This window comes from Pleurodeles waltl, chromosome 1_2 (assembly GCF_031143425.1).
Source record: "Pleurodeles waltl isolate 20211129_DDA chromosome 1_2, aPleWal1.hap1.20221129, whole genome shotgun sequence".
NCBI lineage: Eukaryota > Metazoa > Chordata > Amphibia > Caudata > Salamandridae > Pleurodeles > Pleurodeles waltl.
Window position 1 is genome coordinate 1026505014 of NC_090437.1, and position 27376 is coordinate 1026532389.

General features: G+C 45.0%; 1 protein-coding gene across 2 annotated transcripts in view; it reads right to left on the reverse strand.

Moving 5' to 3' along the window:
• The window catches only part of KLHL5 (kelch like family member 5), a 439436-nt gene that overhangs the window by 251919 nt on the left and 160141 nt on the right, over window positions 1–27376 (reverse strand). Inside the window, exon 1 of one of the 2 annotated variants that reach the window (XM_069202090.1) lies at window positions 26297–27021. The exons of the other annotated variant lie outside the window; for it this stretch is intronic. Coding sequence (XP_069058191.1) covers window positions 26297–26667 — 371 coding nt within the window. The 5' untranslated portion in view covers window positions 26668–27021. Of the gene's footprint in view, window positions 1–26296; window positions 27022–27376 lie in introns of those variants that run through there. 2 annotated transcript variants of the gene reach the window in all.

Sequence of the window (27376 nt, forward strand, 5' to 3'; positions counted from 1 at the left end):
AGGCCAGCCTCTGGTCCTTTGGAAACAAGCTGCATAGCCAGCTCTCCTTAAACATTTTCAACGTGAGGAGCCAGTTTCTGGGCTGTCAGTTTGTATAACTCAACTGACACCCCGTTAGGGCCGACTGCCTTGCCTGGGTCCAGGTCACCTATTGCTCTTATTATTTCATCTTTCGTTATTTCCCCTTCAAGAAGAGCGCAGTCTGCGGTCGGGAGACTTGGCAGGCGGATATCAGACAGGAACTCCTGGGACACCTCCATTGTGGCTATCACGGCCGAGGAGTATAACTGGGTGTAGTAGGTGGCAAACACATTCACCATGCCCTGAATATCTCTCACTAATGTACCTTCCCTTGTCTTAACCTCCAGCACCCGGCCTGCTCCCTCCTGTCTAACCAGGCTAATAGCTTACCAGTCTGGTTACTGACCTCATACAAGAGGTGTTGTGTGGTCCTATGCCTCATCAGGGTGGCATTTGTCACCACGTCTCTATATTCTTCATGCTTCAGCAGGAGGGAATGACTGGCCATATTATTATCCAGTGAAATAAGCTCACTTTCCATGTTTAAATCTTCTGTTCTACCGTCTCAAGCCTGGCCCTCTTTCTTTTCTTGTGCCCCACAATTAAAGGGAGTGTCTGACCTTCAGTTGTCACCTTATATGCCTCCCAAAGCGTCTGAGAGGAGTTAACTGAAGAATTGTTCTTGGCAAAATAATGCTCAGTTGCATCAATTAGTCTCTTTCTAACATTGGCCAGCGTAAGATACCAGGGGTTAAGTGATACAGTACGTGTTTCGGGACCCACACCCCCATCCCAGGAAACATCACCCATGTGGGAGAGTGATCAGGGATGTCTCTAGCCAGGTGACAGAGAAGTAATGAAGCTGGTGTGGAAGGGAAAGAAGATGGTCAATAAGGGAAAGATTCCCATGTGCCCCTGAGTGGAATGTGAATTGCTGTTCCCTGCGGTTATGGGCCTGTCATAATTCAGTCAACCCAAGGACTGTAAGGAAATTAAACAGAGAGTGAGCAACTTCCCGTCCGGCAGTCAAAGTAGAAGGGCACTTAAGTCAGGTAGCATAATGTCATGTAGGCATGGAAGGACACAGACCGGGCAAACATTGATGGTTTTCCCCTCCCAACTCCCCATGACAGTCTGGGACCCTATGGGCTGATTCAGCAGGGAAGTAGTTCGATAGGCCTGGGGCTGTAATACTTTAAGAAGTAGGTCTTCCACACAAAAGGTCTACTGCTGGCCCCTCTGCCTTCTCAGGGACCCTGACCAAGCAAATGTTATTCCATCTTGGGCACACCTTAAAATCTTCCAGCTTTGCCCCTAAGACCTCTATGGCAGTGTGCAGTTCTTTGATCTGCTTCTTCAGGGCTGCAGTCACGGCCCCAAGAGACGTGATCAAGTCCTCTGCTTCCTTCACTCTTGCATTCACATTTTGTTGAGAACATGATGATTTTTGTCTCCAGGGACTCCGAAACCTTCTGGACTGCTGCCATAGTGTCTGAGTGTGAGTGATCCATCCTAATGCTGGGGATGTTCCACCTGGTTCCGCTATTCCTCCATCCCCGCTTTACTGGGTCCATTACAGGGAAGGGCAAATTTGTCTAGTTTAGTCTGGTGCCCTGCTCACACACCCTGATCTCTGGTCATATCTGCCGGTCACTGGTTTTGGCCTTGGTGCTACTGCGGTAGTTGCCACCTCCAGCCAGGGGTACCAGCCAGACATGGGCCTCCCCTGAGGCCTGTCTGTTTTCCCACCATTTGCCCCCCAGCCATCCCAGCTCCTCTCAAGAGCCACACATGAGATATTGCACTGCAGGGGCCACAGATCAAGTATCCAGTGTCCATAGCCAAAAAATAGTTTGCTGCGTAGAAGTCACTCCCCGCTCCTCTTACACCGAGTATGTGGCAATTACTGTATAGGGCAGTGCTCCAAGGAGCCAGACCTCTCAGTCTCCTGGCGTTCAAGTGCCTCTGGGCTCTTACACAGTACAAGTACTGGAACTGCCGAGCCCACGCAAAGCTGACCCCTAAGGAATCCGTAACTGGGCTCCCCCCTATGGAACTTACAGAACAGTACCAATGGTTGCCCTGCAACCACTTCGCATTATTTTTACTTCGGTGTTGGTGAGAGACTGGGGAAGAGAGGCCCACAGTTGTACAGTTGTAGTAGCTTTTCAGAGGCCAGGCGGCAATTCCTTGGCCCCTCCCCATCAGTACCGCAACACTGATCATGCTGCCAGAATCCTTAATGGTCCCACGGGGCTGCCTTGTTGGCCATTCACAGGGCCCTTGCCCAGCACCTTACAGGACCTACGGATATCAACTGGGGGTTATCAATGTCACCTCATGACTACTGGGGCCCAGTCAAAGGGTACGTGCAGACAGGTCAGCCGTCTTCACTTGTCAGCGATCAGCCCATGTGGTGCGAACTGGCCAATAGGGCTCTTCTCCCACTTCATATCAGGGCCTCATGTCACTCACAGGGGGCCTGCACCTCACAGCTCACCAGTCTCGCCTCATGGAGGAACTTTTTGCTACTAGGTAGGGTCGCCTGATGGTGATTTCCTCCAAGCGCTCCTCACCCCTGCAGAGTCACTCGCTGGCCGGGCAATTTTCAGAGACACGGCTGCGGCCAAGGCCCTAAGTCGGGCACCACCCCACCACTGGTGCTCCACTGAATCTTCAACGAGACGGCGTCCATGTCGGCCCCTGTACTGGTCTCTGTGGGGGCCGCTGTAATACACTGTCTCTCACAGGCAAAGTCCAGCACCCCACTAACCAACTCAGTGCAGCGCCGCCAGTGTCATCTCATTACTCGGGCAGTGGCATCCCATGCCACACTAAGCCTTACCCAGCAATGTCAGTCTTGCCCTGGCAGCGGGACACAGATAAAGGCCTCTTATTCATCCCTACAGCCTCAGCACTAGAATCAGTCTTGCTGGGGCTGCAGGAGACAGATAAGACAACAGATTTTGGTGGACTGGGCTGATGGAAAACGTGAGATGCTCTAGCAAGTGGCCATTTTGATCAGCAGTAAGCCATGCCCCCTCATACTGATTTGTTTTGATTGTATTAAAATATGTGTTTTCACCACACTTCAGAATGTGTGCGTGCAACTGAATATCTGTGTGTTTGTGCGCCTGTATTGGTGGATGAAGACCGAATGTTTGACCCACTAACCCCACTTATGAAATGCTGGACCTAGTAACTGTTGTAATTAGTGCAAAAGGTTGGCCCTGGCATGACAGTGGCATTCCCTTGCAACATGTAAGTCACTGCACAATTGTGGGAATATTTGGCAAATTGTCAACCCTGCTGCAAGGTTGGTAATCAGTGGCAACAGGCTGGCCCTGGGCACAATTATGTCAAATACTGACAACATGCTGCCACTGGCAAAATAGCAGTAAATCCGGGCAACACACTGACCCTAGCACAATAGAGGTAATTCCTAGTAAAATGCTGACCCATGAACAAATGGTAGCAGTCCCTGGCAAAATGTTTACCCTGGCACAATTGTGATAATTCCTGATAAAATGCTGGGCCTGACGCAACAGCTGCAATCTCTAGCTGGCTCTAGCACAACTGCGATAATTCATGATAAAAGGCTGGCCGTGCCACAATGATGGTAATCCCTGGTGGGAGGCCATGGTATGATGGTGCCAGCACACGAACGCATATCATTTTGAATATATTAGAGTTCAGGCAGGCTCATAGAAGAGAAAAACCAGTGCAAATGAACCTATGTAACGGACAGGCTTATGTTAATGCTTAGCTAAACTCTCCGTGACCAGGACAAATGCCTTTGCCATTACCCAGGATTTGGGAGAGGGCTGGGCAAGGTGAAAACAATTGCTTAAATGAAAGGTCTTGGCTCACACCAGACCTACAAAGAAGTGAATGTACAGACGAGAAAATGTATTTTCATGTGCAAAAAAAATAGATTTGAAAAAATATGGTTAATTCGATTTTGGAAAGATACATTATTTAAGTCTGGTAGCAAGATTCAAGGACACATTAGAATGAGATGTTTTGTATCTGTAGGACAAAGGAGTGAAATATGGACTGGTACCTACAAAAGAATATCTGTAGCTGAATAAAGGAGCTGGATTTAAGGGAAGTTGTAAAGGTGATCAGGAAGTGGGAGAAGATTGTGAGAATGTCACTGGGTGTAGAGGTGGTGTTCTGAAATATACAGCACTTATTAAGAAGAAGGTAGATTGTTGGGTGGACAATGGTTGTGATGTTGCTGAGTTAATGGAGAACGAATTGCTGCGGACTGCCTGAGGTGACTGTGCAGGAAACATAAAGGAACCGATCAAGGCAGAGACACCATCTCTCAAGAGGAGAGTGGGTGTACTCATAAGAATATTCAGTAGGCTGGAACATCTGTAAAGCTGTAGGACTGTGCGTTAACAAAAGTAAATAGTTTTGTTTGGGGTATAGACATTCGTGTTCGTAAGTGTAAGGTCCCAAAGTGTGCATTTTTGGATGCACTCTAAAGAAGCTTGAGCTCTCTGGGGTCATTCTCCCAGACCATCTTGTGCGTTCCAAGGCCACAGCCCTTTCTATGCTCTAAAAGCACCTTGCTGACACAGTGCAAGCTGCAATGTAGAGGGCTGTGTGACACTAGACATGAATGGTGAACATGAACTTCACAAAGTAGGCTAACTTATACTATTTGTACGAAATGAAGTTTGCTGATATATCACGTTACGTTTTTCAAACGAGCATAACCGGTGTAAACAAAAAAAAAGCCATTTGAGATACCAGGAGGAGTCTAATTTGAGCAAAAAATATCTCTTTACAATACAGTTTCTGGGTCAACTAGTCATTGCTGTGCAAAAATTACACAAAATCGCATGATGTTAAATTTTGAGCAGTTTCATGAATTTCGCATAACAAATTTTACCGGCATAATTTATTTTTCGAATTGGCCTCATGAATATTTTGATACTTAATTTGTGGTGCAATATCATTTTTGTAGAATTCCTGACATCAAAATATGTGCAAATGTGTGCAACAAAGAATATTGTCCTTATTCGATGTCTTCAGTCAAAAGATATTATTTGGTGGAAGCAAGACGAACTCAAACAACTGATGTTTTCTTATCCGGTCCTTAAAAAAACGGATTTTCTCCAGCGTTAACATCACTCATTTAATTTCTTTCGCAATTCTATTTTCAGAATTTAGAAACCAGGTGGAGTCTGGGTCTGTTTTAGACGCCGGTGGTGCAGTATTTCTGAACCACAACACAGGCACTGAGTGTCCTTTAAAAGCAGGCAGCCGTGGATATGTTTACGTGAAGACACTGACGGGATAAGGTGACTTCCGCGGAAAGGGTTGCGCTTATCAGGGCAGTGTTTCTTGGAAGCTGTGTTTGCTCTGAGAATTAGTGATAAGAAAATAATGCGTGGACTCACAGTTGTTCATATAGCGAAGAAAAGTATCTTTAAAAGTTATATTTTTAAATAAATAGAACTAACTGGTGATCTTTGAATTCACATGATAAAACAATCTTTTTAGGCTTTGCTTGACGGCGCAGCTGTCCACCAGACCTCATGTAAGCACGAAGAGAGCATTAAAAACCATTACAAAGGGGTTTAGGCACCATCCGTGTGTTGATTTTCCTCTCTATAGCCATTTGATTTGGCAGCACTTGTGTTATTCTGCTCATTAAGAGGTTGCGTTGCAGTACATGAGAATAGTGAAGGGCGCATACACTGTACTGTAGGCTGGTGCACCGTTCCAGTTAATATATATATATATATATATAAAAAGATTTAGTTCATAAATGGGCACCAATGGCCCTTCAGTGAGGTATAGGTGTGGTGCTGTAAATGTGTCATGCCACATGGACCAGCAGCAGCTTTGTTACATGCCGTATGATACAGCATTTCTTCTGTGTCCATGTGTCTCTTTAGGGAAGGTCACGGACGTGGACAGCTTTACATGTCAGGCTCTGTAGCTTCAGACCTGGTGTTCCAATGCAGCACTAGAAGCATTTTTATATGCACTTCTATCTACACTAGTCACCTTTCTCCCAGTAATAGGGGCCAGGTAGATCCATGGATAACACTCATCTCCTGTCAGGGCATAAGGAAAGCATATGTGCAGGGCACTCTATCCTCCAAACCACAACCAACATACCAGCTGTTCTCCAAATACCCTCTTCTCCCAGCACAAGCAGAGCAGAAACTGGCGGGGTTCCTGGTCTGGTCCTCAACTCCTCATAGTTGCTTTTTTAGGACCTGCTCGACAGCTCCTTCCAGGGGTCACAACGGCAGTAGTTCCAGTGGCTGCATGCCAGCCAGAAGACCAGACTCAGGATGCCTTGTTCAGAGGAGTATGTGGCAGACGCAATGAGCTCATCAAGGGCATCTCCAACTACAAACGAACGCTGCAACACCACATCTCAGTCAAGCATCACCTCAAGAAGCCCATCTCGCACGTATGTGCAGCATGCACAATTCTCCAACATAAGAGCAGGAGAGCGGCAGAGGGCAATAAGGTCTTAGACCATTAACCTGTTCTACACACAGCTATTGTTGTGCAAATATTCATCTGTGGTACCTCTGACCTCCTGTCACACCAGGTCCTGTCGGCTACCAGGTGCACAACATCACCCCCTTACAGTTCGTTTAGTCTGGCCAATGACAGACGCAAAACATGTACTCAGAGATCTTTCTTAGCCTATTGCTACATTCACCACAAATTCCAGCAGATCTGTCACCCATGTTGAAGCGGAGACTTGGAATAAATATTTGTTCATCTGTCTCATTTAAAATTTCCGCTTACTATAGGACACCAAGGCAATGAACCTTTGAGTAAGAAGGGAAAGAACGGCAAATCAAAAACATAAAATATTCTCAATTCCTCAATGACGTTTTCTTTTAAGAGTCAATGATGAGAGTTTTGGGTTCTATTTTAAAAAATGCTATTACAATTATTAGCTCATAAATATCTTTATTAGCAAATCAATTAAGATCAATACAAATTACAGAACAATGCATATAACATCTCCCATACAGATCTAATTCCCATTCAAATCTATTTCAGGAAAATAAAGTTCAACAGGCCCCTTGAAGAGTTCCTGTCTCAGATGTGAAACTATATTATTTGCTAGTCAAGTATCTCTCTGATATGTTCAGTAGAATCTCTCAGTAATCTCTCAGTAATAGGTCCAAGCAGGATAATGTCAGTCTCAGATGAATCCAAGACATCAGCAAAGAGAAAAGAGCAAAAAGTGCTAGAATCAGAGGGTTCTCAGAGACTCTCTAAGATGAGAAGTGTCTGCATGTACAGAGAGTCTGACCAGAGTGAACCTGGGAGTAGAGTAGTCCCCCTATCTTAGTCTAGGAACACATTTTTATAAAATTATACAAAAAAAACAAGCTACAAAGTATGAGTAGATAATTATCGGTATTAGCCAATTGTTAGACGCTCAGCCAAGTACGTAATTGTGCAAGTTTTAAAGACAAAATCAACCTTTAAATGCAGTGTTTAGTTAAGGCAACAAAATCCTTTTGTACAAGCTAATTAGTAAAATGTTTTATGTCTTATAAAATAATCTGTCTCTCACCCATCTCCCCTAAACCTGCGACACTTAGAATACGGATACACACTCATGGGCGGCTCCTTGGCAATAGTGGAGGGCCGTCGCCCCCCTGGCTAAGAGCCAGCAGATGAAAAATAAAATGATAGCTTAATATTGTTTTATTTTTCATCTTCTGGCTCAGCCAGACTCATCCTGGACATCCCCCGACACAGCCACATCTCCTCCCACCTCAGAGACCTACACTGGCTCTCAGTCAACAAGCGCATCACATACAAACTCCTGATCCACACCTACAAGGCACTACACAACATAGGGCCAGCATACCTCAACCACCGCCTCGCCTTTTACGTACCTAACAGACAACTCTGTTCTTCCTAGCTTGCCCTCGCAGCCGTTCCCAAGATCCAGAAAAGCACAGCAGTAGGAAGATCCTTCTTCTACCTTACAAGCCACACATGGAACACGCTACCTCTCAAACTCAGGCAGACCACATCACTGAAGCAGTTCAGGAAAGACCTCAAGACCTTGCTCTTCGACTGAGCAGCACGCCCGCAAACAGCACCTTGAGACACTCTGGGTGATGAGCGGTGCTTTAGTAATCACTGATTGATTGAGAAGTGCAGGGCGGGGCTAGGCCACAGGAGGTGGGAGAAAGGAGCAGAGAGTACATCTAAGTACGCATGAATGTCTTGCTGGCCATTGCAGGTTGGCCAAACACACATGCGCACTTAGGTTTCTCCAACCCAGTTGTGTACACAGCCAGGCTGGAGAAACTGCACACAGACTCCAGGGTTGTGTATGAGCGGCAGTCCAAGCCACTCAGACCAATCCTGATGCTGCTTTGGTGCTAGGTTTAGCATGAAAGCAGCACTAGGACTACTGGGGAGCCTGCGCTGGTGTCCCAGTGAATGCTGGGACACCACATCGAGGGAAAAGGAACAAGGTGGCAGGAGATGGCGGCATCGTGGTGAGAGGTAACTTTTTTTTTTTTTTTCATTTCTACCCCCCGTCTGCCTCCCCCCTGCCTCTACCCTTGAGGTTTGCAACAGCCGCAGCTGTACACACTGCCCTTAAAGACCTCTGAATTCTTTTTCTCTGAAATCATTTTCTTTCATTGTTCTTCAAATAAAATTGTATACATTGTGATGTAAAATTGTACAAACAAGTGAAAAGTAACTCTGCAAAAAAACGTGCTGGTTAGGACTGTGATATTTACATTCTCTAACCTTTGCGTCACATCCTGTTTTCTGTAACAGCCTAAGCACACCACACAATTCTGTGCACAGCACCTCATTTAAAAAGCTCCAACGATAACAAGCATTAGCAAAGACAATAGGTCTGGCCTGCATTTCCAGTTAGAAGCCTTTGACAATGCTTGTTCCTACGTTAAATATCCCAAGAACTCGTTGTGGTGTTCAAGTGGACTTATGTTGTATGGTTTTAGCTTACTGTTTAACATGTTTAGTGTTTACTTTTTCTGTGTTCCTAAGTTAAAACTGTGCCTTACTTTTCATTGTGAGTATCCCATTGTATAGGATATACATGTTCATATAGAGTTTTCCAAATTGCTGGTGAGACCTAACTCTCTAACCTAGCTTGTCTACCTTGATCATAACCAGACCATTTAGGCAAAAGTTAATCTGCAGTATTTTCTGCACACCACAATACCTGTTTACACTTCCAAGTGATCAAGCCTGTCCCAACATTGGCATCTTCATTTTATTGGCCCCTGCAAGGTGGCTAGCATAGTGTTGCCTAGTTCAATAAAGTGATGATTGATAAACACGGTATAGTTTGGTTTAATAATGTTTAAATTAGAGCATTGGGCAGATTATAAAATTGTCGAAAAGTAACTGAAGGTAGATACAACATCTACTAAGGTTGGGAGGTAAACTAAAGTCCACGGTGTGGCAGATAGGGAATATAGGGCCTCTGCTAAAACATTCCAGTGTTTTTATATTGACATTAGTTGTACATTGCACCTGGTCTGTACGAACAGACAGATCTTAATTTACATAACGGAATCGCTTCACGAAAAAACAGATTCAGTTGCAGCATCCAAGTGTATTCACAGGATACCCACCAGGAACATGGTACTGCCCTGTTCTGCCTCATATGCTAACCGGTATAAAGATCAGATTAAAACTCAAAGTGATACAGCAATAGTCCATGAAGCATTATACTCATAGTAGAGCAGGCACATGTAAAATACCAGGAAAAGAAAGTACAATTCAAAATGGATCTCTCCTTTGGGAACACTTTAAACAAGTTACCAGCTTCTGGACAAAGTAAGATTGTACAAACAAGTTGACAAAACTCTGAAGCCAACGAGAAACACCTAAAGCAAGCTAAAAGTCTAGACTGCACAGGGAGACTCAGAATCATTTTAATAAAACATGCAAGTAAACTTCCACCGAGGAAGCACAGTCGACAGTTTTGCTTTCTGTTTCTCCAATTACCGTGAAACATTCAGCCCTCAATGGGTAGAATTTTCTTTCTTTTTTTAAAGAAATCTTTTTATTAGTTTTGCAACCACCAGGCAAACAATAAACACAAGACTAAGGCCCTGATTAAGACCTTGGCGGAGGGGATTACTCCGTCCCAAATGTGACGGATATCCCGCCCGTCGTATTACAAGTTCCATTATATTGTAACATGACAGACGGGATATCCGTCACATTTGGGACTGAGTAATCCCCTCCGCCAAGGTCGTAATCAGGCCCTAAGTCTCCATAAAAACCCCTGCCGGGTTCACCCCAGCTCTGCAGTATAGGAACAGTTCCAAACGCATAATGATGTAAACACTCCAGTTCTAAGGGTCTCCCATCCTGATGATTGTGCCTTCAGTAAGTGCTCCACACATCTTCACCGCTCAGCTTGAGTCCTGATGGTCAACACATAATGCATTCCCCTGTTGTCAGCCTTAGTCCATCATTTCTGACCTCTACCAATCCTCTTCGGTAGTAAATTCCTTCCATGGGTAGAGTGGGTCAAATGGTCTGATGGCAGTATAATATAGCTAGACATTAAATGCTCCCTCTCAGATTTTTTTTTATTACTTTTTTGATCGCAAGCTAGACAACCAATACCAAGACATAGGGATCACATAGCTCGCTTGTCAGTTTGACAATTGAAAGAGAGAAGAACAGAAAATGAAAAGGGGGAAGAGCAGATAAGGCAAAGTAATATATGCATAGCCACGCAACCAAACCTATATGAAGGAAAGCACAGTGGAGAACAAGTCAAACTAATAGGCTAGGTAGGCCCACCCTGTGAAGCAACCACAGAGGCCAGCCACCCCCAACCAGGATCCCAGATCTGCCCCAACTTCTTCCTCCGAAGGTCATTCTCAATTAGCAACATCTCCAGCCGACTTATCTTTAAAAATTCCCACCACCAGCTCCATGGATCAGGAGGCTCACTGGAAAGCCATAATAACGCAACAATCACCTGTACTAATGCGATAGAAAAGAAGTATGGACCCCAAAAATAAGATGGAATAGCAGATTAATGACCCAACATGATCACTTGGGATCAAAGTTGACCACCAAATTAGAGATGCTCCCCATCTTGCCAAAAACAAAGGCACAATACAGACACAGAGCCAGACAAGATGCAAAGACATGAACCACATTTGCTCCTGCAAATCCACAATGAGAACAGCAATCCTCAGACCGCAGATTCATCATAAAAAGAAGGTACAGAGTATATTATCAATCACTGATACACTTAAGGTCATGTACCTTAATACAAGATACGTTCAAAGCTACGTGGGACAACACCTTACTGCACCAGAGGTCAGCAACCGTTACCACCGAATTAGGTAAAATGCTCCACTTGTTGGCCCTCAGCAGGAAAGGATCATCCACCTGATTATAGGATGAACAACAGATTGACTTGTAGACCAACCCAATGTTTCTCTTTAAAGGGGCCCACGTAATAAGATCCAGACAAGGATTATGAGAACAGATCCGATCTGCTTCCTTACGACTTGAAATGAAATGTTGCATCTGAAAATACCTAAAAAAGGCTGTATGAGGAAGAGAGACCTGTTGCTGTAAGTTCCCAAACAAAGAAAGAGCATCACCGTTGAATAACTGACAGAAAGTCAAGAGGTTGACCCTTCCCCAAATCTCCTTAAAACTTCCATGGACATTAGGAGGGAGGATAGGGTTATAACCCAAATAAGTAAGCTGATTAAATGGGGTGATACCCGGGAATACTCTCTTAAAGGAGCCCAGGATGAGATGGAAAACTTTAAGCATCTTGAAGCGAGTTAGCTTAAAGTACGTTGTGTCAACATTACCCACACAGAGAGTAACTGATTCACTGCAAACATATGACCCAATGGCCACCCCTCCCATCCTAGAACCATCCTAAGTCGGACATAAAATGACACCAGAGAGTAAAACCCAAGTATCAGGAGTGAGATCCCCCGTCCTCCTTGGGCTGTTATAGAAACTGGATCTTGCTACAAGGTTTTGATAGCCCCAAAAGAACTTCTGCCACAAAGCCTCCACTTGTGTAAAGAAAGCCACAGAAAGAAAAAGCGGAATACAATGAAAATAAAAGGTACCAAGGGAGGATGATCATCTTAAGACTGCAACGACTGATAAAGCCCAGGTGAAAGCGATTCCTTTTGAGAAAAAATTATGATACAACTCCCCATAATTAATCTCAAGGATCTCAGAGATATTAACAGATATGGTGACTCCAAGATACATCAATGACTGAACCCACCGCTTGTCCTGGGTAGGAGGAATCAGACTGGATAAGATCTGAGTCTTACCCGGATTTAGCTTGTACCCAGCTACTTTACCAAACGATTGCGCTGCAACAACCACTGCCCGTAAACCACTGATCGGGGCAGGGGTCAAGACAGCAATGTTGTCCGTGTACGCCAGGATTTTTACTTCATAGTGGTGCAGTGCCAAATATTCTATCTCCTCCATCCCCTTAAGAGATTGAATAAATTGTTCAATATATAATGCAAATAACTGTGGGAAGAGAGGGCACCCCTTCTGAAGAATAGAGATCGGACCTGACAATACAATCCCACTGGAAATCCATGCCTTCAGATCGAAATACAGCCTCCTAACTCTGGAGACGAAGACCGGGCCTAAACCAGTGGACTCCATGACCCCACCAGAGGAGGGGCCAGGAGATTCGATCAAAGGTTGCTCGGCATCCAAGCAGATCATACTGACTGGGCCCCTCACCTGTTGAGGCAACCTCCAGGGCCGTAATTACTGGGTTGACATGTAATGTCCTATCCAAGCCGCGGATGAAACCATGCTAATTGGGGTCTACCAATTCTGAGATGACACCAGTTGATTAGCAAGAACATGCATATAGATCCTGGAATTGGCATTAATTAGCGAAATTGGACTATAGGAGCCGCAGAGAGTGGGGTCCTTCCCCTTTTTTCTGAAAGATTAAAATATTTGTCTCCCTCCAAGACTCCGGGACACTGTCGGACAGATCAAAAAAATTAAACAGATCCCTTAACACTGGAGCCAATTTTTGTGAGAAGATGCAATACAACTCTAATGGTATCTAGCCGGGCCCAAAGCCTTCCACTACCCACAAAGCTTTAACCTCCAAAAGTGCATCCAGTTTGGACTGCTGAACAGATGTCACCTGATGATCAAAATGTTGCCGGATAATTTAAGAACTATGCTCAATTGAACAGAGACAGTCCTCCCTATACAGGTCCTGGCAAAACTGGCAGCAGATTTCACACATTGCAGCTGGATCAGAGACAAGAGCATCATTCTCATCCTGCGATCTGCTGGATGGTGTTAGAATTAGCTCTTAATATTTTCAAACAGAGTCATCTGACGGGCCCTTCCATCTTTCACCGCCTTATCCCAGATGTGTTTTTTAAGGGAAGATCTCAGAACAGTAGACTGCTCTAAAAGCTAATCAGCCCAAGGTCCATCCTGCACCAAAAAACTATACCCTAACTCAGATTCCAAAAAGCTTAGAATATTTTGAGTTGTCGTTTCTTCCACCACTAACATCCTCTGTTAGTGTGAAGCAAATTGAAGGGTCCGTCCACGGCATGAAGCTTTGAGAGAATCCTAGACCGCCGACAATTGTGCCGACGCAATATTAAAATTAAAGAACTCCCTTAGGTAGGCATTCTTAAAGCTGACATAACCATCTTCCAGTACCAGTCTACGTTTGAATGTCCAGGTCCAGAGGCAGGATGTCTGGATAGGTTCCCCCAGTTGAATGAACAATGAAAGAGAATTATGGTCTGACAAGACCCGCGGATTAAGCACGTACCTGGAGGAGGAAGCCAAAGTATTACTAACCAAGAATGTATCCAACCTCGACATGACTTGCTGAGGAGAATAAAACATAAATCCTGGATCTTTAGGATGAGAGAAATGCCAGAGGTCTACCAGAGCACAAGAGGAGATTAAATGATGAACCGCTCCCCCATGCCAATATTTGCTTCGACTAGCCCGGTTATTATAAGACTGATCCGAGGACCCTGCCTGAGATGCTGAATCAATTTTAGGACACAACATCATATTAAGGTCCCTGCAGACAATACAGGGTGGAACCCATAGGTGAAACTCTCCTAGAAAAAAATCCAGGACCTTCGGATCATCTGTGTTTGGTCCATACAGGACACAGATAGTAAAACGGTCCCTGTTCTTCTGGATAGTGTGCAACAACCAAAGACCTCCCGGATCTGTACCCGCCACCTGCTGTCCCCGACCAAGAGTGCAACCCCTGTCTGAGAAGACTTAGGCGGAGAGGGATAGAACCTAATAAGCAAGTTTATTTAACAAAAAGTCCTCGGTCTGAGACAGATGAATCTCCTGAAGACAGAAACTTGTGGCCGGAGCATGCGCTACTCTTCTCGTCCAAGTTTGCACTTTTGCAGCAATTTGCTCCCATTAATGTTCCATGACAAGATGTGAAGCTGCTGCCCAGGACTGCCGCCATAGCTAGTGATAACCATTACTTCACCAAAACCACAAGCTACTTCTCCACCTTACAACTTGCAATAAACCATATCCCTGCATATGTTGCCAGACCAAGATGCACATGCTTTCTTCATCATAAACAACCATAGCCAAAATCATTGTTCCACAAATGTTACCGTAAGTGCCCTGTAAACAAACCCAGTGATCCCAGTCAGACACCCCCCTCTGTCTCTAAACCCACCCCTAAACCCATCACCAGTCCCCATACGCGTGGACCAACCTACCCCCAACACTCAATGCCCTATGAGCTAAGGCCCACTGCTGAATCAGCATACAGCCTGACCCCACCCTCCACCCACCAAGAAGCGGTCAGAAAGAAAGAAAGATAGGAAGCCCCTACTGTCCTAAAATGATACTACTCCCACCCAAGAGGGGGGGTGGGAATAAGAGACAACTATTCACACAACCGAACCCTCCCCAACCATACCCTAAACTGCTCTCACAACAAACAATGGCTTCCCACTCCCAATCCAAATTACACAGATTCAAACCAGATTGAGAACCGCCACACACTACAAATGGAAACTGCTGTGCAGGACACCCTAAAAAAAAAAAAAAAAAAACAATAAGAGCGACATCAGCCGCCCCCCGGTTGCCACTTAGTTAGCAGTCCCTGGACCTTTTGACCATTGTAACAATAGAAAGTCTGGCCATCCTTTTGATTCCGCAGGGTAGCAGGCTCCATTAGAGAAACATAAGCACCCAACTTCTGGAGAGCCAGAATCTGCTCCTGCAGCTCCCACCGTCTCACCACCGTTTGATGGCAAAGATCTGAACAAACAAAAAACTCAATACCACATGCTTTTGCTGGAGACTTAGGGATTGCAGTCCGAAAGATCTCTTGTCCGAGGATAAACTTCCCAATATAGATTAAAATCGCTCAGGGATACAGAGAGGCTTATTGGGAGATTGACAAGGGAAATGATGTGCATGCTAAATCATAGAATCCACAATTCAGTCACTCAGAGCAGGGAAGGCCTCTCAAAACAGACAAAAACGGAACCACAGGGATCATCACCTTCAGCCCCTTCTGGAACCCCCAGGACCATTAGATTATTCCAACGTGACCTGTTCTCTAAGTCGTCCACCCTGGATGACAAAGTAGTAAGCTGCCATTCAAGCAGAGAAATCTCCGGGCTGTTTGCTTCCACTGCCTTTTGGTCAGCTGACTGGGAAGCTTCCACCACTCCCAATCGGGACTGAGTAACGTCCATATTTTTTGACAGCTTACGAAGAACCACCTGGGTCTTGAGATGGGCAGATTTCAAAGCCAGTGAATCCTTACAGTAATCCTTTCTGTGCCGCAAAAGGATGTGACAGATAGCGCCCAGGGTGGGGGCATCCCGAGCTGAACCATCGGGTGAAGATCCGGAGGGAAGCGGCGGGTCCCTTTCCATAATCAAATTGCCAGGTGAGGATGGCATAGTTGAGGCTACCACTCCGAGGGAGAACGATTTGTATGTGTCAACTCCATTCCTTTCGGATCCCATATCAGCTCCACGTCATCTGCCAGCGTAACAAATGGATTGATTACCCCTTGATCAAAAGCCGCTGACACCAAGTCCTTTGCTTGATCCTTTGGAAGACCACACTGCTTGCTAGCTCGCAGAGATGAAATAACAGAGCAGACTGATGTCTCGCTTGAGAATTGAGACACTTGGTCCAAACCCTTGTCCCAATCACTATCGGTCAGAGAAAAGAAAGGACGTCTCTTGGCCACCACATCCTGGTGCGGCCAACTGCAAAATGCCTTGACACAGGGGCTGAGAAGCCTGGCAAGATTCTGGCATGGGCTGTAGGAGGGACACCGTGTGCACCACAGAAGACCCTGATTCAACAGTATCCGCAGGAGGCAGATGCATCACAGACTGATGCAATTGGGGTGATGATGTACAGACAGTCAGTCACCTCCTTGCTACCAGAGACCACCCCTGTAGGGTAGGAGTGGGGGAGCCACTGCCATTGCCAGTACCTCACTCTTTCCCATATGATTGTCCTGCCCCATAGATGCAGCTGACAGGGACAGAGATGGAGCTAGGGTTAAATATGAGTCTATGGTACACTGTGAACGGTTATCAAACGGTCCCTCTCAGATCCAGCCAGATATGTCAATGCAGTGTCCACCAAGGCTTTCTCAGTCAGATGGGTTTCCAAAATATTAGCAGCAGGGGAGACTTCCACCTTTTCCAGAACGTCTGAAGCAGTGGCAGTATAGGAACAGTTCCAAATGAATAATGATGTAAACACACCAGCATATCTTCACCACTCGGCTTGAGTACTGATGGTCAACATTGTGTTGTCTGTGGTGTCACATGTAGCCCGAGACAACTTATGTATGGAATCTGTGTACATGACTCTTGGGCACTCACAGAAGCCTCATTCACAACATCAAAAACTTCCCATTTAGGCTTTCCATTCCTCTACATATTCGCCCAACCGCACATGCCTGCTTTGGCCTGTAACCACCCGGACAAGACCTAAATACACTGCAAGGCGGCATTAGTGGTAGAGAGGCGCTATAAAATGTATGATAACAGTACTATTCACCACTGTTTCTGTGTGAAGAAATAAAATGCTATGACAAATGCCTATTGTTTGCCAGGGTAGTGCCATCATACGCCAAGGCACGTCGAAAAAAAAGTGAGTGCAGCTCAATTATTTGAGATGTTTCTAATTATATTAGAGTACTGTTCAGGTGTCCTAGGGTGCTGCTAAAATGATGCTCAATGTGCAGTCTTACAAGAAATGCTGCTTAACTATGCTCCAATAGGGCTCTAAATGCTAGCATATCATGAGGCAGCTCCACAGACTTGACAAATTTTCACTCAGCTCTTTTCAACAAGCTGGCTTCTTCTAAGTTTTCTCCCAACTTCCGTATGTAACAATACTGTGGGTTTTCTTCCAATACAGAACTGGACTCCTAACAAATGAGTTGTCACTGCAGCAGCTGCACAACCCATGTGTAACACAAATACATCACGCACAGGTCTCTGCAGCACTGTTTTTGGGAGCTCCAGGCTGCTGGCATCATTGCACTGGCGGGGTATGAACGCTGGTGCTTTTTTTTTTTAATGCTTTTTTTCGGGAGTCCGTTACATCTTTTCTCATTTCTGAATTTTATTTCTTCTCCAAGAATCACCTCCTCACCATTGTCACCGATGACAAGAACACGTGGACTCTGTACAGCATCTATTTAACATTTGTAGGTACTGCTACTCTTACCCATGGGGTTTCAGAACGCTTTACAGATAAATAATTTTAAAAAAAGAACAATGAAGTCTCTTAGTAGTATATTGAGCAGGACAAGAAACCTAGAAAAAGTACACTCAGAATTTTCAAGGGTGCTAGAAGAAGAAAAGGAGAGAATATTTACATGAAGGTAATATTATGTGGGTTTGAAGAGAAAAATAAGCAAACACGCATTGAAAGGGTGTCGAGGGAGGAGCTAGGAAGAGATTACAGACTTAAGAAGGAGCACAATAATACAGTTTTCAATTCAACCGGAAAGGAAAAACATTTCCTTGACATCTCAAGTCATCGAGGGGAGAGTTCCACATGAAGCAAGCTGCACTAAAAAGCCGTTAGTCAGCACGGGAAAAAAGCCGTTAGTCAGAACAGAATCGCACTTGAATCTTTTGGTCTAGCCGAAGATCTTTTTTGGCTATGAGGTTTATCACCACTGGATTTTTTTTTTAGAGTCGGGTAGAGGAAAACTTGCTTTGAGGTCTGAGTGGTTTGAACGTGAGGCACACACTAGATTCAAATTAGTTCTCACCTGAAGGGATACACTCTTAAGTTCTTAAAAACGACTGTCTCATTTTCAAACAAGTGTTTTGCATCCTGGGCCACATGCGGCCGCTAGAAAAATGTTTGTGGGTGCTAGGGTGTTTTGGGTGCTCTGATGGGAAGAGCACTGTTATAGTCAATTAAAAAAAAATATTTTGGCTTCAATGAATGTAAACAAATCTGATTTAGGCAGGGTTTCGGTCTTTTTACAATGAGGAGGGCCAGTCTTGTCGATCTGGTTGTGTGTTAAATGTGTGGTTTCATGGAAAGGTTTGAGTCTATCCAGAAAACAAGGTATTTTGGTTCCTAGGTAAATCGGGGAGAAAAACATTTCAGCTGTAGTTCATTTAGCAATTTTCTATTGAGCTTCCGATGCTGGTCTCTGGCAACGAGGATGACTTCAGTCTTTCAGAGGGTTTTGCTTGAGGACGTTTTAGGATGTCAATTTGTTATGTTTTTAGTCAATGAGATGAAGGAAGTCCATGAAGAAGGTCAGTGATGGACATTCGCATATTGTTGGAAAGAGCATCTGGTTCTTCCATAATGACTCAGTATCTCCATATAACTGTCACAGAAAGAATAGATCCCTGCAAGGGGAATGAATATCAATGTGCCTCTGATGAACAACCACGTCAAAGCCAACTGAGAGTTCAAGAAAGAGATGTATGTGTATATAAATGTATAAATATATTCACTGAAAAAAAACAAAGGTTACGGGGACGTTATAGTTACGCCCACATTTTAAAATGACAAAACCATACAAATTAACCTGTTATAGCTAGTTATCTCAAGTAACAATAACTCGTGCCCCAAGGTAACATTAACTCACGCCCCGCAATGCATACTTTTTTCATAAAAGATTTTACTGCAAATATTACTTTGATATTATCAGTGATGTTATCAAAGATGTCATGAGTGATATGATGTGTGGTGTAATTAGCAGTGCATGGCAAGGGTGCGAGTTATAGTTGCCTTAGGGCACGGCTTAATAGTTATTTGAGATAACTTTAACTATAAAAAGTGAATTTCTATGATTTTGTACATTTAAATTAAAATAAAATGTGAGCCAAACTATAACGTACCTGTAATGTTTTTTTTTTTTTCCAGTAAATTTCTATGTTTTTTAATTCAATTGCCTAAGTATAACGTCTCTGTAACCTTTGTTTTTTTCAGTGAATTTCTATGCTTTTTTAAACGTATAGCAATTTTCAATACTATACATTAATCCAACCACCGTCGCGCACAGCCTTTGGGAGTTAGCTGCAGCCTGTCACTCTGGGTGTGAGAACAGGCTGTCACTCTGGGTGTGAGAATAGGTGTGAGAGAGGGTACCTGGGGAAGAGAGTGGCTGTGAGAGTCTGTCTGGGTGTGCGACTGCATGCATCAGTGTCTTAGTGGGTGCGTCATTGTCTGCGCAAGTATGCGAGTGTGTACATGAGGGTGTCAGTGGGTCTTTGAGTGGATGTGTGAGGGTCTGAGTGGGTCTGTGAGTGAGTGGGTGTGTGAGGGTCTGAGTGGGGCTGTGAGTGGGTCCACGAGAGTTTGAGTGGGTTCAAGAGTGTCTGAGTACATCTGGGAGTGGGTGCGTAAGAGTCTGAGTGGGTGAGTGAGTTGGAGAAAGAGATTGAAAGAGAGCGAAAGGGTGTGAGGGATAGTTCTTTAAGCTTTGTTGGATAATATACTTAGAATTATAATTTTCTGGGCAAATTGAAAAGAATAATGTATATGTCAATTAAAAAGAGTGAGGGAAATTATCACGGACACACCTGGAGGAGAACCCTCAACTTTCAGGGCGAGGGTCTGAGAAATTAACAATTAGGCCATAGGTGACTCCTTATTGTGCTTTGTCCAGACATAACTACGACATTCAGCACACAAACTTCGAGAGGAAAGAGACAAGAATGTTCCATTACTAGGAAGGTTTAACAATCTAAACACTAGTAAGTAAACGGACCCACTGCCTTCGGATACCAGGCTTTGAACCATCAACCTACTGAATGGCAGTCCAAGAGCTTTACCAGTAGGTCAGAAGAGACTCTGTTCTGCTTTGCATCAAAAGCAAACTTTAACATTTGAACCACACATCTTGCTAATCTAACTCTTTCAAGTCATTGCATGGAAAGACCATGCAATGACAATCTCTCTCTATCATCCCATTATGAAATGGAAGAGAGAGAGAGAGAGAGAGAGAGAGACGGAGAGTGTGACAGGACCGTGGGGGGGTGGGGGGGGCTCAAGGCTCCCACAGTCCTAGCCGGCTTCCTGCATCGTGCAGGAGCCGGCATTTCTCCCAGAAGCAGAGAGCTACTTTTAATAGCAGCTCCCTGCTTCTGGGAGCAATGTTTTCATCTGTCTTCTCTGCACGCATATTTGCATGCAGAGAAGAAAGATAAAAAACTCTGCTATCTGACAGCGGGAGCTGTTTGACAAAACTCCAGCTGTCAGAAAGCAGAATTTGTTTGCTTTTGCTTGGTGGGGGCTGTCAGCTCCCACCGAGCAAAAGCAAACAGCTATGTCCCGGGGGTGGACACCCTGGGACATAGCAGGAACTGGCCCTGGGGAGTAGCAGTCCACAGGGCCATCATTGGAGACTGCACGCCCCCCCTTCAACCTTACACAGCCCGAGGAGGTGGTGGTGGTCTTTAGGGTTTGGGAGTCTGAAATGGACCGCCTTCATTTTTTTTCATTAAAGCCCCAGGGAGGTGGCAGTCCCCGGGGTTGCAGGGGGCGGGGGGCATGCAACCCCCTCACACTATATTTCTGTTATGCCCTGGGGAGGTGGTGGTCCCCGGGACTAAGGGGAGGCCGCATGGCTCCCCCTGCATAATATATATGTAAAGCCCCAAGGAGGTGGTGGTCCCTGGGGCTGCCCGGGGGGCCCTGCATTGAATTAGCGATGCCCCTGGGTCTTGGCACACTTGGGAGCTTCAGAATAAAGAAACGTGGAAGAATGCGCTTCGTTTTTTTGTTTTTTTCCTCTCTGCAAATCGCTGCGACAATTTAAATAAATGCTTTTCAGCTCTGTGAGGTCCCTCTGGGACCCCAGCACCAGAGCTGAGGGGTCAAGGTGACTCTGCTCTGGCCCCTTGTTTTTTTCACTTTTTTTGTGGGACTCTGCTGAAGCTGTGTTCCAAAATGGCTGCCAACACTTCCTGGTTTGGAGTTTTGGCAGGCAATCAGAGTTGCGCATTTTCCTGCACAAGCTTGTCTTTTTCCCCCCAAAGTCGCAGCGGCTAGAGAGAAATACAATTGTATGTTCCCTTTAATATCTCCAAAACTACTGAATGGATTTACACCAGATAAGCGACAGCACAATCTGGGTACCGAAAGCTAGCTTTCTGCCAAATTTGGTGTGATTCTGTCCAGCGGTTTGGGCTGTAGTCGTGTCTAAAGGTCCAATAGGAATTAACATGGGAGAAGCAACTTCTTTGACCTCCCCTTTTTCTTGGCCTCTGCTTGATGGATCACCCTGAATCTTTCCTTGCTCAACCAGAATCTAATAGTAATTCCATTTGACATCAAGGAGGAATTTGGCAGAGGTAGCGCTGGTCACCACATCCTGTAATGGAATAGCAAGCTGACTCTAATATTATGCTGTCTTTCTGATATTGAGCTGGTGGTCAGGGATGCTCAACTGATGGAGAGAGACAGTAGGCTGAAACCTGCACTCAAGGCTAGGTATGAGCAAAAAAAGAGGCACGAGAACCTCAAAGACCATGGGAGACAAGGGAGGCCCCAGAAAGCACAAACAATAGAGACTAACAGTTTCTGAGTATAGGGTGACAGCTGCCCAGTATGCTAGGTTTGCCTTGTGTTTACATAACTCCTGCTCTATGCTGGAGAACTCAAAGAAGAAGGTGGTAGAAATAACTAGTAATTTTACATGCCCTGAAATGTAGGAAGGAGATTCTATACACCAGGAACTTTAATCAGAGTGACTTGAAAGACCACACTAATAATCATGCACTTTTTACTGAACCTTATTCATATAGGTTAAGAACAGTGGTTCTTATCCTGGGGATCTGCGAAGGCTACTTAGGAGGTTTGTGACTGGTTAGAAAATTAAATAATATTAGCTGACTAATAAAGTGTACGTAAATAAAGAAGCAAAATATAAAATTCAACATTTCAAACATTCCATAAATGTGAAGGAATTTAAAACTAGTGGCTAAAGATTAAATTAATATCCTCAGAATGATTTGGGGGAGCAGTACAAGTGCATCAAACAGAACACAACAATAGCCTCAATTGAATTTAGACAAGCTTCAACCTTCTAATTAAAATTAAACTTTTTTTTAAATTTGTTTGTGAACTAAATAAAATATTTCATCATTTGTTTATCAGTCTAAAGATTGCTTATTTCTATATTTGTTGAGCACTGTTTTGCAGTTTAAATCATTGAATATTCTTAAGCCGGGTTCCCCTTCTTCTAGTATTGATTCAGTAGGGGGTCTCCGGGTTCTAGGTATAATTAAGAAGTGGTCACAAAACTCAAAAGTTTAAAAACCACTGGTTTAGAAGTTATATGAGTATTGGCTAAATGTTGAACGAAATGTACCCATCAAGCTGTAAACATGTATACGTATACATAGAATTCAGAAATATAAAGAGATTTGAAACACAGACTCAGGGGCGTCGTCAACACCCCCTTTTCTCCTCCCTTCTTAGCACCTACAGCAGGGGTGGGGTTTTTAAATGGGCCTCTTCCGTCAGGAACTCGGAAGTCAAAGGCTCATGATTAACACTAAAAGTTGAGAAAGGTGAGTGAGTGAAATGATGGAAGGATGAGTAAAATGGTGGGTGGTTGAGTGAAATTGTGGGTGGGTAGCTGAGTGAAATTGTGGGTGGGTAGCTGAGTGAAATTGTGGGTGGGTGGCTGAGTGAAATTGTGGGTGGGTGGCTGAGTGAAATTGTGGGTGGGTGGCTGAGTGAAATTGTGGGTGGGTGGCTGAGTGAAATTGTGGGTGGGTGGCTGAGTGAAATTGTGGGTGGGTGGCTGAGTGAAATGGCTGGTGTGTGAGTGGAGAGATAGATGGATAGATGCATGAATGAATGAGTGAAATGATGGATGTAAGAATGGATAAGTGAAAGGGAGGATGGATGGATGAATGTGTGAAAGGGTGGACGGATGATGAGAAAGGATGGATGTGAGTGAAAGCATGGATGGAGTTAAAGGGTAAACGGATGGTGGATGGATAGAGTAACGGATGGATGGATGAGTGAAAGGGCGAATGGATGAGTGAAAGGAGGGATGCAAGGGTGGATAAGTGACAGAATGGATGAATGAGTGAAAGGGAGGATAGATGGATGGCTAGATGAAAGGGTGGACGGATGGATGAGGGAAAGGGTGGATGGCTCAGTAAGTGAAATGATGGATGAGTGAAAGTGTAAATGGACGGATGAATAGATGGATGGATGTGTGAGTGAAATGGTAGATGGATGGGTGAGGGAAAAGGTAGATGATGGATGCATGGCTGAATGAGTGAAAGAATGAATGTAAAGACAGATGAGTGAAACAGAGGAAGGATGGATAGATGAGTGAAAGGGTGAATGGATGAATGGACAAGTGAAATGGTGGATGGATGATGAGAGAAAGAGTGGATGGATAAGTAAGTGAAAATGTACATGAGTTAAAGGGTAAATGGATGGTGAATGGCTGGATGGAGTGGAAGGCTGAATGGATGGACGGGTTAAAAGGGTGGCTGGATGGATGAGTGCAAGGATGGATGAGTGAAAGGAAGGGTAGATGGATGGACGAAAGGGTGAGTGTATAGACTAGGGACAGGGTATATGGATGGATAAGTGACAGGATGGATGGATGAGTGAAAGGGCAAATTAATGGATGGATGTGTGAGTTGGTGGATGGATTGGTGAGTGAAAAGTGGATGGAGAGATGCATGGCTGAATGAGTGAAAGGATGGATGTAAGGCTGGATGAATGAAAGGGAGGATGGATAAGTGAAAGGGTGAATGGATGAGTGAAATGGTGGATGATGAGAGAAAGGACGGATGAGTGAGTGAAAGGATGGATTGATGAGTGAAAGGGTAAATGGATGGATCGATGAGTGGATGGATGGACTGAGAAAGGATGGATGTGTGAAAAGATGATGAATGAAAGGGAGGGTAGATGGACGGCTGGATGAAAGGGTGAACGGATGGATGAGTGAAAGGGTGAATGAATGGACGAATAAGTGAAAGGGTGACTAGATATGTGACTGAAAGGGTGGGTGAATGAGTGAAAGGGTCAAAAGATGGATGGGTAAGTGGATGGATGAGTCGAACGGTGGGTGGATGAGTGAAAGGGTGGATGGATGAGTGAAAGGGAGGATGGATAAGTGAAAGGGAGGATGGATAAGTGAAAGGGAGGATGGATGAATAGAGTGAAGGGAGGGATGAGTGAAATGGGTGGATGGATGAGTGAATGGATGGATGAATGGATGACTGAAAGGATGATGGATGAATGGACAAAAGGAGGATGGACTAGTCAAAGGATCAATGACAGGATGGGTGGGACTGAATATAGATGGATACGTTTGGATATGGATGGACAGACAGACAGAATGGCGACAGACTGTCGGATAAAAGACAGAATGGATGACAGAATGAAAAGGTGAAATGGTGGATATCAGCGGTGGATGGGAGGATGAAAAGATGAATGGACATAAGAGACAAACAAGCTCTTCTGGGGAGGGTTGCGATGTCTTGCTTCGCTTGCTAGGAGCTATACCAGCTTTGGTTTAAAGTGGATGACATTTTAATTTTCTGGCTACTCCCTTGCATGAAGTAAAATGCAAACAATGTACTTTGCAACCTCACCCTGAGGACATCACGTTCTACACAAAAGATGGACCGAGGAGGATTTGCAAGTGACAGAGGCCTCCGAAACATTAGCAAGAGATCACAAACAAGTTAGGTAGATATGGTGGTGTGTTTTTCAGGAGTATGTTAGCACAATATGCAGGTTCACAAACGAATGTGTTTGTAAGCACCCTGGACATGAAGCACAGAGGACCGAGTTCCTATTTTGCTAGAGCTAGTCCACACGTTAGTGTTACTGAAGAAGGTATTCACGGTCAGACATTAATCAGAGGGCTGTACACCTTCCCCGTCTTCGCGTCATCGGGCAGCCAGTGATCCTTTCTAGAGGTCGATACCGCTCACTTCTATGTGACACTGTAAAAGAATATACCGCTTTTTCCGTTACACACAAACGCGCGTGTACAGGCTCGAGCACTTCTTGATAGATATTCTCTTAAAAATGACACTAATTCATTTGAATGCTTACTGGCATCTTAGACCCATGCTGCGCCTTCAAGGTTACATCCACTGGCTGGTTACACACAGCATCAGGCTGCATGGCGCAATTCCCGCCCTTAATCAGGGACTTGGCTGGGTGCGTACATTTATAAGCCTGGAAACAATTATAGGTATGGCTAAAAAGAGCCTTTAGCATGGGACTGAAAATACAAAAAAAAGGCCTCCTAGTTGGGAACATCTACATAGTAAGGCTCAATGGAAATGCCATCAGTAGTAACCATCAATAAAAATGAATTTGAGTAGTTGTGGCTTAGTGCAACAAAAAAACCGTTTCCTGTCTAATAACTATAATAATAAGGTCTCTCCTAAATCAAAGTTAACTGCCAACATCCAAACGGAGGTTCAATATTATGGGCACGTGCAATTACAATCTATTTATCTGGACTGTTTGTAGACAAAACAATCACCAGCACATGCGATGTGCCTCACCTGCAGTATGGGCCTTGCATGGGTTAGATGCTGCAAAAACGTATCTGGTTCGCTTGCTCACTATACACATGATTTAGTTATAGTTTATGTGGAAGACCACTACTCAATGCCACCATCGAAGCAGTGTGCCCTGGAAGTCAGTGATTGAAAAAGTATAGGGGCTTGAAAGCTTTCTGGAGCAGCCCCCTCACCTGCATGAACTGCTGTCAGACTCCACGTCCTCCTCACTTCCTCGCTCTTCGGCTTCCGGTCCCTCGAGCCAGTGGGGCCCCTCGCAGTCTTCGGTGGTAAACTCTATGGTGGGCGCTTCCGAGGGGGACGCCATCGGGCAGCACAGGGTTGGATTCGGACTGGCTGGCTGGCTTCGGTAACCGATGGAAGCCAGGGGTAAGGGCAGGTTGCCCGGGTCCAAGAACTTTCGGCCAGCAGTTGCGCCCCGGCTCCAGAAGTCTCCGTGGTGGCCGTCACCCACGGCGGACGAAGGGGCCGCCTGGTGACCAAACCATCGCCATCGGATCTTCAAAATCTGCTTCACGTCAAAGTCCCTGCGCGAGCCAGACATCCTCCGAGAGGGAACGCGATCGTCTAGGCAACAGAGCAAAAAGCGCTACCCAGAAAAGGAGGTCTGTGCGTCCAGGCACGGCAGACCGAGCACATGCTACGCCTGTCAGCAGCGAGCAGGACTGGGAGTACGGCAAGGAATATTATATATTCACATTCTGCACGCACGCGCTCATGTTCTTCAGCCCAATCAAGAGCTAAGCAAGTAGCAAAGGATGATGAAAATGGAGCACCAAAAACACTGCAAACACCAATCAGCTTATGCTGTGAACCGCTGCACTTTCTATTACCCAGCGCCACATCCCCCGACCATTAGCGTTCAGACACTGACAGCATTCATTAAACCCTCTCAGATGCGGAACACCACCCCCTGCTCTGAAACCACAAATGACAGAAAGCCCCAGCGCCTCCGCTGGACCGTTAACCCATTCGGCACTGGATTAAGGAGGGCAGAAGAAACGTACACAACTGTTTTGTTTTTGGGCTCGGTGGCAAGCAAAATGACAGAGATAAACATAAACAAGTACCAAATTGTGTTTTTAAAACACAAATGGAGCTGTGAATAAATGAAAGTTGTGGCATGACACTCATAACCGATAACTGGGTATTGCACTTCTGAGGACACCGGAAGCACTGCCCGCAAAAATGATATATCAGATGTCAAGTTGCATAATTAGAGGTCTCGAGGGGAGAAAAATCGAGGAGTTCCC